Here is a 19123-nt window from a genome sequence, read left to right as displayed (position 1 = left end):
TTTCCATTAGCTGCTGCCTAGAACCCTGTACCATTCAGTACTGCTCTTCTACCTTTCAGTACTGCAGCATGTTAACAGACCATGTTTAACACTTTTTGATGGAAAATGAAACATCCTTTTGTAAAAAATGCTGTTTGTTAGGATTTCTTAATTAGTTTCTATTTATTTTAAATAGCTTCTCTACAAGGACTTCAGGAGGCATGAATACTATATTTTTCCTCCCTAAGTAGAACAGAACATGTTGCCTTGATGTTTGAACTAAAGGTAATAATCTGCCATGCTGTCTTTGTAGATTCCAGAAGTACTTCATTAAACAATCAAAAAATGCAGTTTTATTAGACTGTAATATAGGATAGATTTATTACTTCCTCTGTTACATAGTTGTACTTACGTGTGATTCAGAGGTTTTAAAGACATCAGGATATGAAAGTGAGACATATTAAAAGAAGGATTAGTAGGAACATAATACACAGTGTACAGGAACATAAGCTTCTCTGAAATATTGTCATCATATTTGGAAAAAGGACATGAACATAACAGTTTTTACAGCATTTTATGAAAACGAGAGACATAAAACCTAGAGTTCTAGATGCCATAGCTTCTCCTACAGTGAAAATTGGCTTAGGAAGCAGAGGGGAAAAAGAAAGGAAAATTTCATATTCTTTCCATAAAGAAACACCTAACTCTCTCTAAATCCATTCCCAATTTTGTCTAACCTTTAAAATAAAACAACTTCAAGAAACAAGGCAAAACAGAAAGTTGTATATCTTATTGAAGAATATGCTCCATCTTTGACCAAAGGTACCAAGAAAGAGCCAGAGTCATGCTTGGTCCTGCACAAACCTTCATGCTGCTTAACCCAGTTACCTTCAAATATCACTTTGACCAAAAGATCAGCACTAGCAAAAATTGATCAACACTGCTATGTTGGAAGTAGGGTTCGCCAGAGTCAAGAAGATGCTCAATATGAGTTATGCATCTTGCTCAACTTTATTAGTTTCTAACACTACTTATATAGAACCGATACACATGCATATTCGTAAAGCAGAAATATAATTGGTTATTAGTCTCTAAACACGCGCGGTTCTCACACCCCTAATTATCATGACTAAAATAAGCATTCTATCCATGTAGCTAATTGTGTTGCTATGCTTCAGCCTTGTAGTTTGTTACTCCCTATATTCCCATACCGGTCCCTATCTCTCTTGGCCCTGCACCTGCTTTCCCGGCAGCTGTAGCTTGTTACAGCCACGGCCTGTTGGCACAGCATAATTACTTGGTCTCAGGATTCAAGAATAGCTCAAGGCTACCTTTCTTGTTAACTTCAGCACAGCAACTTCAGTACAATTCTGATTACAGGCCTATTCTAATACCAGGCCTGGATTGTGCAGATCTTCAGAGATTCTAAGGCCATGCTTCTGCAGCCATTCTTCTACACTGCTATATGACATTACTTTCAATATATGGATCAACATGCACACCTTGCTTTCTGGTGAAGTATCTCAAAGACTTAGGTGTAATGGTCTGGATCAATCTTCCAGGTTTAACACTTAGTGTTCTGGGTATTTTGGTTTTTAATCCTAGCATAGATACTTTGTATTAGTTAGAGTTTCTAAATATACTAAACTTAGATGACAGAAATCCTACCCCTACCTTTAGACTGATGGCCTTTACAGCCAAGGAGGAGAAACAAGTCCTTCTAAGAAGTTCTATCCAACTACGTGAACACCAAATGAATTGCATCCAACAAGGATCCATTTATCTCTACTGAAAAACAAGCCAAGAGGCCCATGCAGATGTGCATTTCTTCACAAACTGGAGTAGAAGAGATGAAGAATATCACAAGTTTTAACATGGCTAGCTCTTATTAACATAAGACATAAAGTGTTCCTCACACTCCTTAGGAGAAGCTACATCTTCAGACACAGCAGTATGCGATAGTGCAATCTCTCCAACCGTAGGGATGGCATTTTCTCAAATACACATAATAATTCCTTGCTGGTATTCCTGCCTATCAGAAGCAGCAGAGAGCTCTCTTTTATTGTGGAAGAAAAAAACAGTTATTTGTGAGTTTGGACTGTGTTTTATGCTTCAGATTTTCTTTCTCTGCCTCATAGACATCAAGTATGTATTAGGGAATCTGCAGTTTCTTGTTGTATGACTGTAACAACTTATTTCTACTGCTTTGATCAGTTCTTCGTGATAACTTCTCATATGAAATTTTAGGCATTACATAGACATGAAAATCTTTCCGATTTGGACATGACTATTCACACAAGTGCTTGACTGGTTCATTTACTAAGACTGCAGCATGGCATACATATGTATGTTCATGTTGCCTTTTCATTACCTCTTACTTCAGACTTTTCCCAGAGACAGTTGTCACTGAAGCACTCATAGCAGACATGTGCTTGCCTACATGGCTAAACTCAATACATCACTTGGGACATATTAAAGATGCAAATGTATTAGTGGGCTAGCAAAACATCATTAAATTTCTTTGTGGGTTACTACACTTTAATAATTCAAATTCTTTCCGAATTAAAGTAGCTCAGGTTTGGTTTATTCAACCAATTTCCAGATCTCTAAAATCACCCAGCTTGAGTATTGAAGTCAGCTGTGAAAATGTAAAACCAAAAACCTCCCAGCATAGTCTAAGTTTCTGTAGTGTATTTTCACAGTCAGTGCAGGATGCTCAATGAAAATCTGACCTATAGCTGTCAAGAGAAAATTCTTCAGCAGATGCAACAGAGCAATAGGAAGGCTGAAAGGGTCATCGGTAAATGCTGTAGTGCTGACCAGAAGTTCCCTGTCTGGGCTGGTTAGCCTGCAGTGTTTACAGAGGACTGCTGTGAACGTTACAGTGAAATAGGACCCCACAGAAGATATTGCACAACCCAAAATATTGTTTAAATTATTTACTGAGAGCTTCTGTATTAAATTGCCCTGGATAGAGGTGATAAATAATTTGGTTTTAGAAATACAAAATGTTTCAGAACAACACTGTATGAAAGGGGACACACTGTGAAATATCACTAAACTTATTAGTTGAAAGATATCTTGTATATCAAAGGTGAATTCAGTTAGATCATATTTCTTTTATAAGAACTTCAATGAGGCACGTATACACAAATCTTCTGTCCAGTATAATCCACTATGATTCACAGTTACTTATTTCGTATTAGTCATATTTTTTAACTATTCAGCAAAGCCTCTTGCATGAGTTTTCCTTGGTATTAATATGAAACCTTAATACACAGAAAGGGAATTATAGATTTATTTTAATTTTTTGCCTCCTGTTTCATGTTATAAACTATGTAAAGTAGTCCTGAATTCCCTAGGAAAAACTCTAAGAGTTATCAGATCACTAATACGAAATTCTGAGGTAAGTCTATTTTTATATGGCTGTGTACAATGAAAGAAAAGCACATTCCAAAATGAAGATACAATGATGCCATAATTTAAACTCTTAGAATATCTTTGGTCATGTTCTTTCTCATGCCTATCTTTCAACATTCTTCTGTGACTTTATAAATGCTCTTTTTTAATACAATTATTTAACATGGTTCTAATAATGTTTTTCAATTTAAAAATCAATACATTTTGTGAATTACTACCGATTTAATAAAAAGAACCCTTCTATTATAACCCCTGCTGTGCATGATAAATGAATCAAATGTTTCTAGGACAAACACTAGAGAAAATTATGTATTTGCTCAAGCAAAGAAAAGGAATAATAGTTCATTTATTTACCTCATTTATTACCTCATTTATTACCTCATTTGAGGTAATCAAATGCAATACTATTTTGCTGCTTTTATTTAATTAAATAAATTCCATCCTGAAGTGTCATGAGATTTATCTGAGCATACATTGAAAAAAGATACTACCATTATTAAAGCAAGAATGATTTTACTTTTATATCTCATGACAAGACAGAGAACAAACCCCACAATTAATATAAACAAAGGGATTATATGACATTTCATTTTTTCCCCTAATGTCAGACTTGGATGTCCTAAAGCCAACTGACACAGCAATCTGAATTTCAGCTTTTATATGAACTACCTAGGTTTTACATAATCTATCACCAAGCCAGTATCTCTCTTTCTCCAAATATTTGTCTTTTCCTGGAATAAATAGTTCAGATTATATTCTCCCCTACAATTGCTAAATTTATTAAGCTAACCTAAAAGTAATGTTTAAGGCTTCTCAGAGAAAAAGACAACAAGAAGTTACCTCCAGAAAACCAGTAAGTGGAAGAATATAATTATTTTTAATTATTCAATTACATGTTGATGCCAGAAGTAGAAATGCCTTTTGTCTTCTACATCAACACATAAAAACATATCATAAGGCCCTCTCATTCCTTTGACAAGTGAAGCAGGACTAGTAAGAAATTATTTGTGATTGGGGGCATGCAGTGGCAAAATCAATGGTGCTGCTGATTAGTCTTTGAACATGTCCTGATGTCAGCAATTTTCCAAACGAAAATGTATAAATTGTAATGAAAAAATCCTCCTGAATTCAGGGAGGATCTTTGGAGACCCATGTTCTTATAGGCCAGATGACCCGTTTCTCCATTACAGCCCATATGCCGTATGCTGGTGACTTCACTTCCAAGCATCCCTAAAGGGGCAGCAGCAACTCAAAACAAAAATACTTCAGATTTCAGGCATTTCTACTCAATGATTTATTTAATCTTCATTTTCTTTACAAAACATTCAGCCTACAAATATCTTTGTCCACCACCTACCTCTTAAGGTGACTTAGTGTTTTGGTATTTGAAAACTTCTAGTGAACTTGCTGTGGAAGGCTATCTGTGTTAAGGTATGAGTTCCCAAGAAGACTGAACCTTCACAGTTCTGGGTCAGGCATTCCCAAATTTGCATATTGTGAGGAAGTATGTATTTACAATTGTTTTTTTTCTCTACCCATCTGTCATCTGTTGCTGAACCTTGTTGTCCATAGCATATTAGGCAAAGCAATACAAGCCATAATGGGCTGTTCCTACATTTCAATTTGCTCAGGCAAATCCTTTGCATAGGTGGCAAGTGGTGCTTTGATGGCAGTTCACATTCTGCCTCCTTATAAAGTGAAGACTAGCCCAAATAGATGGAAACGAAAAGGAATTCATTAGAACTCCTTAAATCACCGTTTATCTTCTTTTGTTGGCTAAGAACAGATTTGGGATTGTACTCTTGTTTCAGAATATTTAAGAATCAAAGGAGATAATTCCTTTCCCCAGCCTAAGAGCTGTGCTAAAGCTAAGCATTTACTTGATGATAGATGCTTATTATAATCACTTTCTAACAACACACAACTTGCTCAGCAATTAAAATCAATCATGCTGTTTAATGCCTCTTAATTTGGATACTTTAGCTATGTGTTACGTATGAAACTCTTCCTTCCAGACTTGATTAGCTGTTTTTAATAATCTCCATTAATCTTGAATCCTCCAACACACATAATTTTACATTTTCTTCTGTCACACCTATTTTTATTTCAGTGGAATCACGGGTCTTAAGATGTGCAGTACATACTCTGCTCTCCTCTGTGGATTTTTAATCCATCTCTCTTCACATTCTAGCCAGGCACACTGGACTACTGAGACTCTATAAATGTCAGTTAAACCACTTTATGTTCATGAATGAGAACAATCTCAGTCTATTTGCACAACTCCCATTATTTTAGCTTTAATGCCAAGATGCCACTAAAATTCTGAACTGATTCATGCAATTCTTGCATGCTTTGGTAGTACATAGCTTGTTAATTGCAATTCCTCTTTTTCCTTTGAACCTAATGAATCCCATAACATTGAATTCCAGGTACTTCATTGTGGCGCTCACTTATGCCTTTGAAGTCTGAATGTCATGCCCCACCACTGTAGTCACACAATTGAGTAAAACAGTGGAAGAGCTGAAGACTCCTGAGACATCGTCTCCCTCATCCTGCAGTGATGTGGACCTTGTAACAGTAGCCTTGCTCCTGTAAGTCCTGCCCACTACCAAACTTCTGTGACATGAATATAGGAGTTTGGAGGTTCTGGTCTCAGCTTTCAATAAAAGCATGAGCTTGCGCTGTGTGACAGACTGGATTCAGAAGAACTTCCAGTTTCAGAATCAAGAACCATATTGCCATGACATTACTATTATTACAGTTTGGGGGGGAAGGCTTAAACCAAAAAGGAAACGGCTGAAGCAAATGAAATGTAAACTGTTAGGTAAGCTTTCATTTCAATAATACCCTCTTTTCCTTTTTCTGACCTTTCGATCCAGGCTTCATAATCTCTTAGATGGTATCAGAGATGGCAAAGGTTATAAGATTTATCTGAGATATGATATTATAACTGTTAAAACCTTGAACTACTGCCTTTAGAAAAATGCACAGAAAAGGATAAAGAAGAACTGCAAAGGTTTTTTTTAAAAACATATCTATCTTCTGTCTCCAGGACTTATTGCTACTTGCAGCTTGAAACACAGATGCAGCGAACAGTCTTGGCAATCTCTTCAGGTCCTGATACACTCACACCATCATTATGTAGCTTATGACATTGCTTTCCCATGTCAGGCCCAAAATTGCAGTCATCACCAGCTATGGCACATGATTTTTAAATAGAAAGCAAAGGCAACGGAAATGGTGAAGAATCCCAAAACAGGTAAAAACTATTTATCTTTAATTAATTTGAACAATACAGACTTTTCCCCATCTGTGCCAGGAACACTGCATAGATGAATTCACCAATATATTTATTTATTCTTACACTAGTTGTGGGGGGAATGAAGAAAAAAAGAGTAAGAGAGTGAGTGTACAGGTTCAGGTGTTCTTCAGTATTTATGGAGAAAAGCAATGATGCCTGCTCATGTCATTATGGCGTCTAAAATGTCACAGTATCCTGGCATCATGACACCACAAGATGAGCAACATAGGACTGAGATAATCCTAGATCCTGAATCAGAGTGCTGAAGAAAATTTTAAGAGGTTATTCAATTTATCTCCGTATCTCTAAGCAAAAATCAGCTTTTGCTGCATCATTTCTCAGTGCCTTGCCTGTTCCTAAACATCCTCCTTCAGGCAGATGCTGGACCCCAAAGCTACCTATTTTTGTCCCTTATTGTTCTTGTCACTAGAAAATTCTCCCAAATATTTAATCAGAACATATTTTAAATATTTACTATGTGTCTTAGCCATTATGGAAGTAGATAACAAGATAACAGATACTTTTCTTATCCCTAACAACAGCCTGTTTGCACTTTGCATTTTCTCCTAACAGTTTTTCTTTTCCAGGTTAAACAAATCTAATTCTTTGTCTTCTTTTTTTGTAAACCGAGTTTTCTATGTTCTTGACTGATCTCATAATACTTCTGGGAATCCTCAAAGCGTATGCTGCATTTTTCCTGAAAATGCTAAAATTGGGGTCTGGATGAGTTTCATCAAGATCATTTTGAATTCCTTGCCCTGGTTTTTGCATGCTACTAGTCCCTTCTAATCTGGTTTGCCTGCACAGTGGTGAGGCGCACTGCCTCCAGTCCACGTTCCCAAATTCTGACATCTTCATTTCCCTTCACAAATCCTAAAACACAATCACTTCCAATGCTAATCATCTCCCGTTAGATCACTTCACTAACTGATTCATTCATTCATCCATTTCAAATGTCATTTCCCAGCACAACCTGGGGGGCAGATCAGGACCTTTTCTTGCTCAAACACAACCTCCTTGTTTCTGATTTTGTAGATTTTATTTATGAATGTGTTTCTGAGGCTGAGTTTGACCTTCCATAACCAACAGAAATCTCCAGGCACTGCATGCATGCACACCCAGTGTCTGTGCTCCTCTCCAACATGCTCATGTCACATGTGCCTTACATTCATAATAGGCACACAGATGTGCCTAAGCACAAAAAGACAAGACTGCCCATTTTCCCTGGTTCAATAATAATAATGATAATAATGATGATGATGATAATAAGTTAATAATAATGAACGCTAATAATCACAACAGCAGCAGCAGCAGCAAAAAAAACCACCCTAATCTCAAAGTGCAGGGAAGATTTCCCCCACACCTTCAGTTACAAAAGAGCAAATATAAACAAATAAAATTGAACAAAGAACATTTTGACCGAGTAACAAGGAAAAATGAAAGGCAGCAAGAGGGCAGATGTGAGCACCTTCATATAATTACTGAAGCAGGAGAAGATGTAGCATCATATATTTAGTGTACAAGCAGATGTATTGAGATCTAGGAACTAATCTGCAGGTCTCAGCTCCAGTTGGTAACCTAAAGCAACTCAGAGTATCCTGCTCTTTTGGTTTTAATCAGCACCCTGTACTTCTAAATATTATCTGCATGTCAGCTATTTCAGGAAGTTAACACTAAAATTTACCGACCAAAAATATGCATACATATATATATTAATACACATGTGAAACCAAAATATTTTAATAAGGGAATTTTTAAGTTAAACTGATACCAAAGTGGTCTTACTTTTAAGACACAGTGCTTTTGTCACCAATTATATCTTTAGGTTTATCCACAAATAAATAAATTGCACTCATTAAATATCTTTTGTCAAATTAAATTACTTTTAAAAACACTACGGTCTAGAATTTAGTAGAATGTTTCATTTCTGTATGACGACCTCAGTAAAAATAAACTTGTTCAGTAGAAACATAGTAATAGTACAATATAATATAGTAATGACTAAAATATTATAGTGTTGTATAACACAATAATATAGGTTTGAAAAGATATATTAATAGTAAGATTATAAGCAGCCAAAAGTAATGATACAAGAACCCTATTCTTAGGTAATCTGTAATTACAAGATGCTTACTTCAAATTGTTACTGAAACATTTGTTAGGAATAGTATAACAGATTTGGGGAAAGGCAGCAAAACAAAAGCCAGAGGTGAAGTTGAGGTTAAATCTCAACGATAGATATCTAAAGAAGGAACAAGGCATTTTGAGAAGATTGTTGAAACCTTAGAACAAATGTTCCCAATGAGACTATCAAGGGAGTCAAGCACTCACTGGGACTTTGTGCTGTCAGAGCACTGGACTATGCAAGAAGATAAACAAAAGTAAGCCTCTAGTTGTTTGCTGAAAGGGTGTCCATTAGGTTTCCTTAGGTATTGTTAATCAATAAATTACAGCTCCCGCTTCACTTTTTTAGGGATTCCTAAAGGTGCAAGCTTCACTGTTCTTTCTACTTGGTACCAGCCATCTCCCACTTTATTAACTCACCTGACAGCCTTTAGCCACCCTCTTTGATATGACCTTTGATACTAACTACTAATAAATGCTGTACTAACAGCACGACCTTTGTAAAAAAAAATTGCTATGAAGCTTTTAATATTTTGGTCTCTGTCATCACAAGGACTTCCAGTTCAGAGAAATACTTGTTTTGGTGATGACAGCAGTAAAGCAAAAACACAGAGATCAGGTCTCTGGAAATCCTTCTGACATCCACAAATGCTACTGTTTTGTAAGCTGTGAAATATATTGATTCCAGAGATATACATCCAGAAGCATAGCAGTTTATTATTATCTCTTATTTGCCATTGCTGCTGAATGATGTCTCCCAAGCCACTGCATACATAAAACAGTGTATGTGTTTCACCTTTAAAATGTTTTATCTTCGTGTTTTAACTTCTAACTCTCTCCTGAGAAACCATATATATTAAGAGATCACTTCATTCTTCAGAGCCAGAGGAAGTTTTAAGCAAATGGCTTAGTCTGTTATCACACAATCTGTATAAAAAGGAGCATTTTATAACTATCAAGCTCAAACAAAAACCCATATTCTTTTTCTCCAACTGTATTTTGTAAATGCCAATCCAGCTTCTTCAGTATATGTTTAGGTGCCATAAATTTGAAATAAAAATGTCTGAATGAAACGAAGAACAGTAGATTTTTTTTTTCTTCTCAAAACAGAGATGCAGGGAGATATTTTTCACTGTTCACAGGTCAAGCCTGAGAGAAGGAATCCCATGCTGATTTGTTTTTCGAACTAACCTTGACACATACCTAGGGAAACAATGTACTTGACTAGAATTGGAAGCTACTTTTAGAGAAACACAGAAAACAAAAGACAATAGCGAGTCAGAAAGGTACCTTCTTACAACATCTTCTCCATTCCAACACGGGAGTCCATCAGCAGCTGCCAACTCATTGCCGCACAGCTGATCAGCCAGGCCACCGTAAAAGGCTCTGTAGAGCCGGAGGTGGCTGATAAATTCTCTGCACAGGGGAACACGGGAAATAATTGACAGTGTCAATCCATAACATTAAGCAGTACTGCTGTTGTATGTTTCTACGTGAAGATAAAGAATGTGCTTATTCTATTACTCTTCAATGGTTCCAATGATTATTTAAATCAATTTGTCAATTTCCTGTTAGATAACTTTGATTTTCTTCAGTAGTTTGCAAAGTTGATACTCTCATTGGTCAAAGTAGAAACAAAATAATACTTTATTCATGCTATGCAACACAAATTACTTTCCTCCAAACCAGAAATTTTCTTGCCTGGTTGTGATACAGTTTGCAGTGCTACACTTACACAAATATACTGAAAAATGTCCCCCCAAAATGCATAGCAAATAAAAAAGTAAGTACATATGAATAAGTCATCTGTTTTTCAAAAGTGTGATCAACTAGTCCCCTACACAGTGTTGTAAAAACTACAGAGAGTATCTGTTAGTTATGGAGCAGCTCAAGATTTAGGTAAGATGGGTTTAACATGTAGGTGTTAAATATTTAGTGGATATTTAAATAACTCTCTGAGAAGTGACATCAGTTTTATCATGTGCTATGCTGGTAGGTTATAAATTATGTATTGCTATATTATATATGTCAAGATGCCCAGAGCTAATGATAAGCTTTTGTACTTAAAACAAATTAATGACTTTCTGGTTAGTATGTTTTTAACTGGATTGTGATACTTATGTTTATAAATTCTTTGCTTATGTATTAAAAAATCTCCCTCTGGGAGACCCATTCCTGCTGTGAAAATTTAAATATTTATTAATTCTGGTTTAGAACATCACACTATTCTTGAGTTATCTATGACCCACAGGCACAAAGCAGGCACCAGTAGATGCTGTATTCATTGTTCTGTAAGCCAGCAAGCTTCACTTTATGTTATCCTCTTGTACGGTGTATGGAGTTGTGAAAAAATGCCAGAAATATTCTATACATTTCTCTATATCTAGTTAATGTAGGCATAAGGAATCAAATTGTTAAGTATTGTTTACTCCAAATTAAAACAGATAAAACATGAGTGATTATACACAGTCTGTCATTTTAAAAGCCACATGTTCTGTCTTGTAACTGTAGGGCAAATATTTTACACAAACCACAGTGACTGAGATTTACTATGCCTTCTAAATTTGGTAAAAGTGCAAGTCTAAAACTGCAGTACTGAAAGTCTCAGGTCAGGTGAATTTTGAGTATACATCATATAATTGCCTACGCGCAATATATTTTAAATATGTAAATATGATTCATTCACACTCTCCCATATATGAATAGTCATATCTTGTATTTCTCCATTCCCAAAACTGCACAGTATGTTTGCTATTTTCCTCCATTTCCCATTGAGTGGGATTGATTTTGATTTTGTCTATGCTTTGGGCTTACATTCTGGATGAAAACTAGTGTTCAGAGAGTCCTCTCACAGCAAACAGTTGGAATTTCCTCTTCTGCACAATCAGTCCATGTATAACACAGAAATTAAAATAAATATAGCTGCCATAATATCTTGTGACAAACTGCAATCTAACAGAAAGGTCATTCAGTTTATGAGTAAATACATCCTGAGGCAGAGCTGAAGTTAATACAGAAGTAATAGCTGATTTCAGCCCCTATTTATGTCTGACCATAGTTAGAAGGGCAGATGGTATGAATGTCAATTTTCACATCATCATCTTCGAGACCAGATAGCATGTAATTATAGGCAGCTGAGCACAAATGTGCAATTACAGTCAGTGGAAACTGCAGATACTTCTTATCTGTTTATTCGGAAATTCTTATCTGTTCATTTTTTTACAGTTTTATTCTCTGTGCTAAAAGCTGTCTGCAATGTTAAGTTCTGGAGGAAAAAACATTATATACTTTCAAGTTTGTATGTTACTATGGAAGGTTCTGTTTAGAATTTTTTTAAATTTATCTGACAATTTTTGTTGTCAAAAGCACAGAGAAATTTCTTTTTCCTCTTGTACCATGCAGTACTAGAAAATACTAGCTTAGGTCTGATGGTAATAATAATTTAGGAAAAGTTCAGGCAGAGACAATTCACCATGTATGTACTTCAAAATGTAAACTTTAGTCTGGACATGCATTTGAAAAATATTAGAAAATCAAGGAACTCGTGGGAGTCACACATTTAATGGAATATTTTTGTTCATTTGTTTTCCCTCAGATAACTGACATCAACCAAGTCTATGCTGTTTGGGAGAAACCTGTTCTTTTCTGCTAAAGCCTGTGAAACATGCTGAGAGCAGCCTGCTGCCAGAAGTCCACGGGAGGTAAATAAAGTGGCATTAGACTCAGAAAACAGCGCTTCCTAAAAGCAGGCTGGAAGCATTTGCTGAAGTCACTCTTCCATGTGAGGAATTGTTACAGTTGCCACGGGAATATAACATGAAATACAAAGTGATTGTGACTAATAAGGAAGGAGGTGATCCCGGAGGCAGCAAATGAAGATGATGTGAACTATGAAGTTGTTAAACTGAAATCTGTGTCAGTGGATCTCAAACCTTCTCCCCTCTCCTCTGCCTTTTGAGTGTAGCAAGCGCCTGTTGCATGCCATAAAACAAGCGCTTCCAGCATCTCAGGCAGGCAGAAATCATGGGAAAACAACATTGCTTTGTGCTGCCCACTGCCTCTCATGCCCCTTAAGGTCTCTTGGGTAATCTCCCTGAGGTCAGTCCAGACACCATTTATTTTGAAACATGGAACAGCCCCAGATTTTAGAGTACAGTTTCATGTTTGCAGAGTGCTAGCAATCAGAACATCAAGAACTTGCTTAGCTACATAAAAGAGAAAATATTCCTATATAATGGGTATTCCCTGATGGACTTCTGTGCTAGCTACAGCAAACTTCTGTTTTGCCTCTCTTTCCATTCCCACAACGTTCTCTAAATCCTGTGTTTGTCTGGGGTTTTTTTCCTCCACTATTTGGAACATGAAGGACCTTCACTAACAAGAATGGTCTGCCTTTGAACCTCAGAGGCACTTTTTCTTCTCCAGACATAAGGAGTGAGAAATTATTCCCTGCAATCCTCTCACGTCAGTTTCCTTCTGCACTGCACAGTGAAATGAAAGGAAGAAGGGACAAAGAAAACCTGTGTTTTAGTACACTGTGTTAGAAATGAAATTTCTGATTTTAACTTCACTTGCGTAATAGGGCCTTTTGTCTCAACGCAACGAGACTATCCCTATTCCTTACAGTGCTATTACTCCTTACAGTCATGAAATACTTGATTCATTTGTCTAAAGATAGACTGGCCTTTGAGATGCCCTCCGCTATCCGGGATATCTGCAGAAGGCTGGAATATATGATACAACTTACAGGACACCTGCATCGTTCTTGGCAGCGGAACATCAGCTGGGATACCAGAGGGTATCCTCAAGTGGCACTGGATGATTGTAGCTCTGTGGGCAGCTGAATTCAGCCCTATCCACTACACTTGCAGTAACACCTAGCTCATACGCAGTTAGGCAAATTTTACCCTGTAATGCTGAGCCAGGTATAAATGAAATCTCCAATGTCTTTGCAATCACCTCAATTCACTATATACTGGCAAAAGAGCCAGAGGGAAAAAAAAAATCAACTGGACTTGCTTAAACGAGGATTTCAGTATTTAGCCCCAAATTTTTACTTTTCTCACTTTTTACAGTACAGAGGTATGGTTGAACATTCTTTTTCTTTTGTCTGATCAATTTGTACAAATAAGTCTTCTGACAAAAGTCACAATCACTTTTTGACAGATCTAATAATGTCTGCTGATGTGCAAGTTAAATGTAATTTGAAAATTCACACATGAAGATAGAGCTAACGTTCAGAATCTATCGGTGTTACCCACTCTTTTAAATACTTTAACCCACACCAAATGACTCTGCTCATAGATCCGTTATTTCAGAAAACAAAATCTAATCATGAAATTACTCTTTCCAAAATGTAACAGACTGTATCGCTGAAATGCTTCATTCTTTGCAGTCTGTATTTAGTAATTCATTCTCTAGTAGTGCATGCCACTGCATTGAATATAATCTATTCTGTTGTAAAATTATTGGCTTACTTCAGTATGTCTTTCTGGCTGTAAAACTAATGTCTTACTTTCTTCTGTTGGTGAGGGTCTCTTCACTGTCTCTTGAGAACATCTTCAATACTTGATTATCTTTGTTCTGATCAAAGGAGCAACCTGGAGACTGTATAGGCTTCCTTACAGGAGGACCACATACTTTGCTCACCTAAAAGGAAAAAAAGCCACAAGAAGAAAAGAACAGATGTAAACAAAAAAATATTATGTCTCTCTCAAGTCACTTTAAGTCCATTTTAATAAGAGAGAAAGTTCCATGGACATTAATATAAGAAATTTATCATCATACTTCTTAACACTATATCCATAACAAATGCAGTAAACACAGTTACAGTAGGAAAAAAACCCAACAAAATCACTCCTTTTGAAGGAATACCAGGTGTATAAGCAAGACACCACATGTAGTTTAGTGATTGTGGCTTTTTTTTCTTCCTGTAAGGGAAGTGTATTGTCATGCAGATAGTAACAGCAACCTCAGAGAACATGATGTGTTGTGAACAGCAGCACATTTCCATCTTTTCTGTAACATACCCCCATCACATTTTTAATATGCATTGAATTTTGTGATTTCTTTCAGGGTTGATGAATTATTATGGCATGTTCAGCACAGTTACCCAGAGCATACAGTGAACAGTCAGCATGGTGGAAACTTGCATTACAATGTTGCAAGATGTACATTTAATGATCCAAGATGTAAGTTTAATGATTCAGACCATAGATGTTGAAAATATCAACGGATTTTATTTGTCTGGCTTTCTGAACTAGATGTCAATAGATACAAATTCACATGAAAACCTATTTTCTTCTTTGAAAAATGTGATACTGATTATTTTGCATGATAGAGTATATCAATTCATGTTTGTAGCTCATTATTCTTCCTAGTCATTGAATAAAAATAATTAGGGCAATACATATTTCTTAAATAAGAGATACTTTATGCTGGGGATCACATCAGACAAGATATTAAGCAGACTGAACAGCACGTTTTGTGTAAGCCAGCATGAATGCACTACTGAGAAACTTGCACTGTATGTGATTTATGAAAACTTGTCAACTTTTTTAAAAGAAAAAGGGACAGGAGATCACTGTTGGCTCTAAGAGAGGGAAGGAGGCTCTGTCTCATGACAGGCATGGGTTAGGCATGTAGACTGTTGTAGGTCTTAGGCACTTTGCATACCCGAAAGAGGCGCCTTAGGTGTCCAGGCACTCCAGAGAATGACTGCAGGGTGGCAGGGAGCCTGTGAGGGGAGCAGAAAGATTGTGGTGATTCACTGGCTAATACAGACCCTAAGCGGATGAGTACCATTCCTTCGTGTCAGGGAAAAAAAGGAAAAAAATTGGCACCAGTTACAGTAAAGTGGAAAAAACATATTTATTCAACCCCACTAGGAAGGCAGGAGAATCCACAGCTACCTCTATTTCCTGAATTTACAATAAAATTTCATTGTATTTTACTCTGACTTAAATGAACAAATAAAGAAAATATATAATTTTTACAGTCATAGTGGCTTGGAATATGAATGATAGTTGTTTTATATGTATTATACATTTGCATCAAAATACTGTGTAATGACCTTTCTGCCTGTTTATGCTTTTTGAGTGAATGACTCAAGAAATGCATTGCGCTATAGTGGGAAATTTGCATTCACTGGTATTCTTAAAAATAAACCTTAGTTTCAGATACAAAATCTTCCTTAAAAAATTAATCTTGGGTAAACTTTACATATATAAATACCGTAAAAATCCAGTCATTATCTGAAATGTGTGTTTAAGAACTGACTTTTTTTATCCCGAAGCGCGTACAGCACCATGTACACCTCTGCCATTCCCACAAAGTGCACGTCAGTAATCATACTGCTGAGAACTCAGTTCTGTTTATGACAGCAGCAGCTCTCACAGCTGAAGGTTAGCTCAGCAGTCTTTAGCAAAGTCACTTACTTCTTCAGACACAGTTTCTGAAGGATTAGCTACTCCAGCATGTAAAATGATGACATTATCACCTGTTACCTTTCTCATAACTCTGATATTTAAACCCCTGGGACCACTAACTGACCAACTGGCTTTGTGTGGTGTTAGTTCTTCTTTTTTGTGTTTGGTACATCACACCTGTATCACTTACACAGCTGAACCCACTGTCATCTTCTAACTGCTCACTAGTGGCCATCACTTTTGTGTCATGTTTAAACCGTTAACAGTACTTGCATGGCAAATGAACTTTTGTCTCCCTCACTGGCCCAGTCTTCCCTGTCACCTGGCTTCTTCAGTAAACCTGTGCACATGAAAAAGGTCATATAGTCTGATCTTGCCTTCAGGTGCCTGTTCTGTCTCTGACCCAAATAATTTAGAACCAAAATGTCAGTATCTCATTTCCCAGTACATGGCTAATGATAGTCTAAAAAATAGATAAATATACTTCCCATAATAAAGTCTGCTGCTTTTTATTTTTTTTTTTTAATGCATTCCTTATGTCTCCAGGAATAAGTAGATGGTATAAATGTAACACCACTTAGTTGTATTTCCCATGCTTTCTGAAAGACTACAAACCATAAGCTACATTGTTTCTAAATTTTTAGTCTTGGGGCTGCAAAATTTACCTTCCAAGTAAAAATTTGTTCAGTGCTATTACCACCAGTCTTGAGAGGCACAGACTAGAATCAAAACTTTGAGAGAAGGGGAATGCTCTCATTACACTAATGATCTACCAAATGACCATTTTGCAGCAATATCTGATGGGAATGTATTCTTACTACCTTCCAGTTTCACTGAAAGGGTATTCCCACTGAATGTTTCCACAAACTGAGCATTTTTCTTGGCTTCAAACACAAAATCCTCAAAGAGTGCATAAAATTATTCTCAAAGGGGAGCACAAATACCCTGGGAGAAGTGAGATTGAAAAATGACCAAAAATATTGCTCAGGAGAGAATTACACACCTCACTGAGTTTCAGGAAGAATTAAAGACTGCTGTAATATTTTAAAACAGACAAGCTTCAGCAACTTACTAGGGGGGAGTCTGTTGTTTTGTAGGGGTTTTGAGGGGTTGGGATTTCTTTTTTTTGGTCAAGTGTTCTTCAATATTGCGTACTATTTAAAGGCATAAGAAACCTCAAAAAATGATAAAACTCCCGATTTTCACAATTCAGACGAATCTATTCTCATTATACTCAGCATGCTGTTATTATGCACAATTTGTATGCCACAGTATGATGACTGGGTTAATTAAAAGCTCTTGTAATAACCATGCAGTTAAATTCCAATTAGTGCCACACATGAACTTTATGGCAGTTTGATTTTGCTTGGTGCAATTCCATATAACATCTACTTACGGTTACTTACAGTTTGGAAAACCAGAGCATCATAAACCTTTGCATTTACACAGGACTTGAAAATTATGTGAGCATCATATTGATAATGGTGGGACACTGTCCTCTTAAGTTCACACGCTCAAAAGAAATCAGTCACATTCTTAGGTTTGGTTTGTTGTTTGTGGGGGTTTTTTCCATCATCGAAACGGTTCCTTCTGACCTCTGCATTTCTGCTGAAGTGACTTTATGCCAAATGACTAAAGCAGACTGAATGCACAGTCCTGTGGTGTGTTTCAAATTAGATATGCCAAGTCTCAGTGATTAGCTATACCATAATCTTTAAACGCTGCCACTGTGCCAGAAATAAGCCTCAGGAGTCCTGAGAGACTCTCTGCTCCACTTCAGGTCACAGGCTGTTGTGAAACACACAGAAAAGATGAGCATCTTCTAGTTTTGCAGCCTGTAGTCTGTTTCACTAGTTCTTACTGCTGTGCATTGTAACAGGGAAGAAAATGCTTCTCCAGATATAAAACCTCTTGGGCTCAGACTCGGCTCTAGCTGGGTACCAGAATCAGGAGTCTGAAAATTGCCCATCTTCTATGTTTAACTGTTTCATGCTTGTTTTGTTACATTCACCAAACAGTGTAAGTTTTTGATACATACATATATAGGATTTCCTGTAAATGGGGTATGTGTCAAGTATTCACTAGACTGACACGGTCTCTCAGACCCGTAAGCCATCAGTGTGGCCCTAGACCATGCAGGCATTTAAAACTCCTTTTATTTAATGCATGTTTTAGTTAGTCATTAGTCTTGTGGCTTTCAGTTCTAGCTATCAGATCACAATCTTGTCATCGTCCCTTACAGTTAAGTCTCCTCAGACACTCAGGAGCAAATGGATAGCTGATGGCAGGGATGGACATTTGTTAAAAAAACCCCTGTGGCTGAGTTTTATTTTCTAGGAACACACAAGTGAATACTTTCTTGAGAAACAGATTCTTGATGAGTCACAAGCACTTCCAGCAATAGATTACTAATCAAACTACCCAAAATATTCATCCAGAAAAACAATGCATTAAATGTTTATGAATTTCAGATTTAATCCTTGCAAGTGGATGTGCAATACTTTCAGATAGCTGGCTGTGTGTCAAACAGGAGAGAAAAAGAAGACCCATACAGCATGCTCTTTCTTGCACCTCATTCTGCAAGCAGAACAGGAGCAGACAGTTTCCTTGTCACCAGCCAACACAGGGGCTTGGCACCTTCTGATCATCTAAGCAGGTGAAAACAAAGATTTCTCAAAGTAAGATTAGCTGCTCCTTTTAATTTGGAACACTCTCCAGCCGAGCTCCTGCTGCAGGAGGCAATATACCCCCCACTCAGCACGGGTTTCCCTCCTCTGTCTTCATCTAGTGACACCGCAAGAGGGGGCACCGGTATCTCAGTATTTCCAAGCACTCGTGCAGGTTGTCACCGTTTGCTGCTTGAAACGGCTGT

General features: G+C 36.9%; 1 protein-coding gene across 1 annotated transcript in view; it reads right to left on the bottom strand.

The window, feature by feature from the left end:
• The window catches only part of GPC5 (glypican 5), a 709869-nt gene that overhangs the window by 565801 nt on the left and 124945 nt on the right, over window positions 1-19123 (bottom strand). Inside the window, exons 4-5 of the mRNA XM_056328672.1 lie at window positions 14340-14473; window positions 10115-10240 (exon numbers count right to left, since the gene is read on the bottom strand). Of these exons, the coding sequence (XP_056184647.1) occupies window positions 10115-10240; window positions 14340-14473 (260 nt within the window). The remainder of the gene's footprint in view (window positions 1-10114; window positions 10241-14339; window positions 14474-19123) is intronic.

The sequence above is a fragment of the Falco biarmicus genome, chromosome 2, assembly GCF_023638135.1.
Source record: "Falco biarmicus isolate bFalBia1 chromosome 2, bFalBia1.pri, whole genome shotgun sequence".
NCBI classification, from domain to species: domain Eukaryota; kingdom Metazoa; phylum Chordata; class Aves; order Falconiformes; family Falconidae; genus Falco; species Falco biarmicus.
The sequence above is the reverse complement of the archived record's forward strand: the minus strand, read 5'-3'. Positions and strand labels throughout refer to the sequence as shown.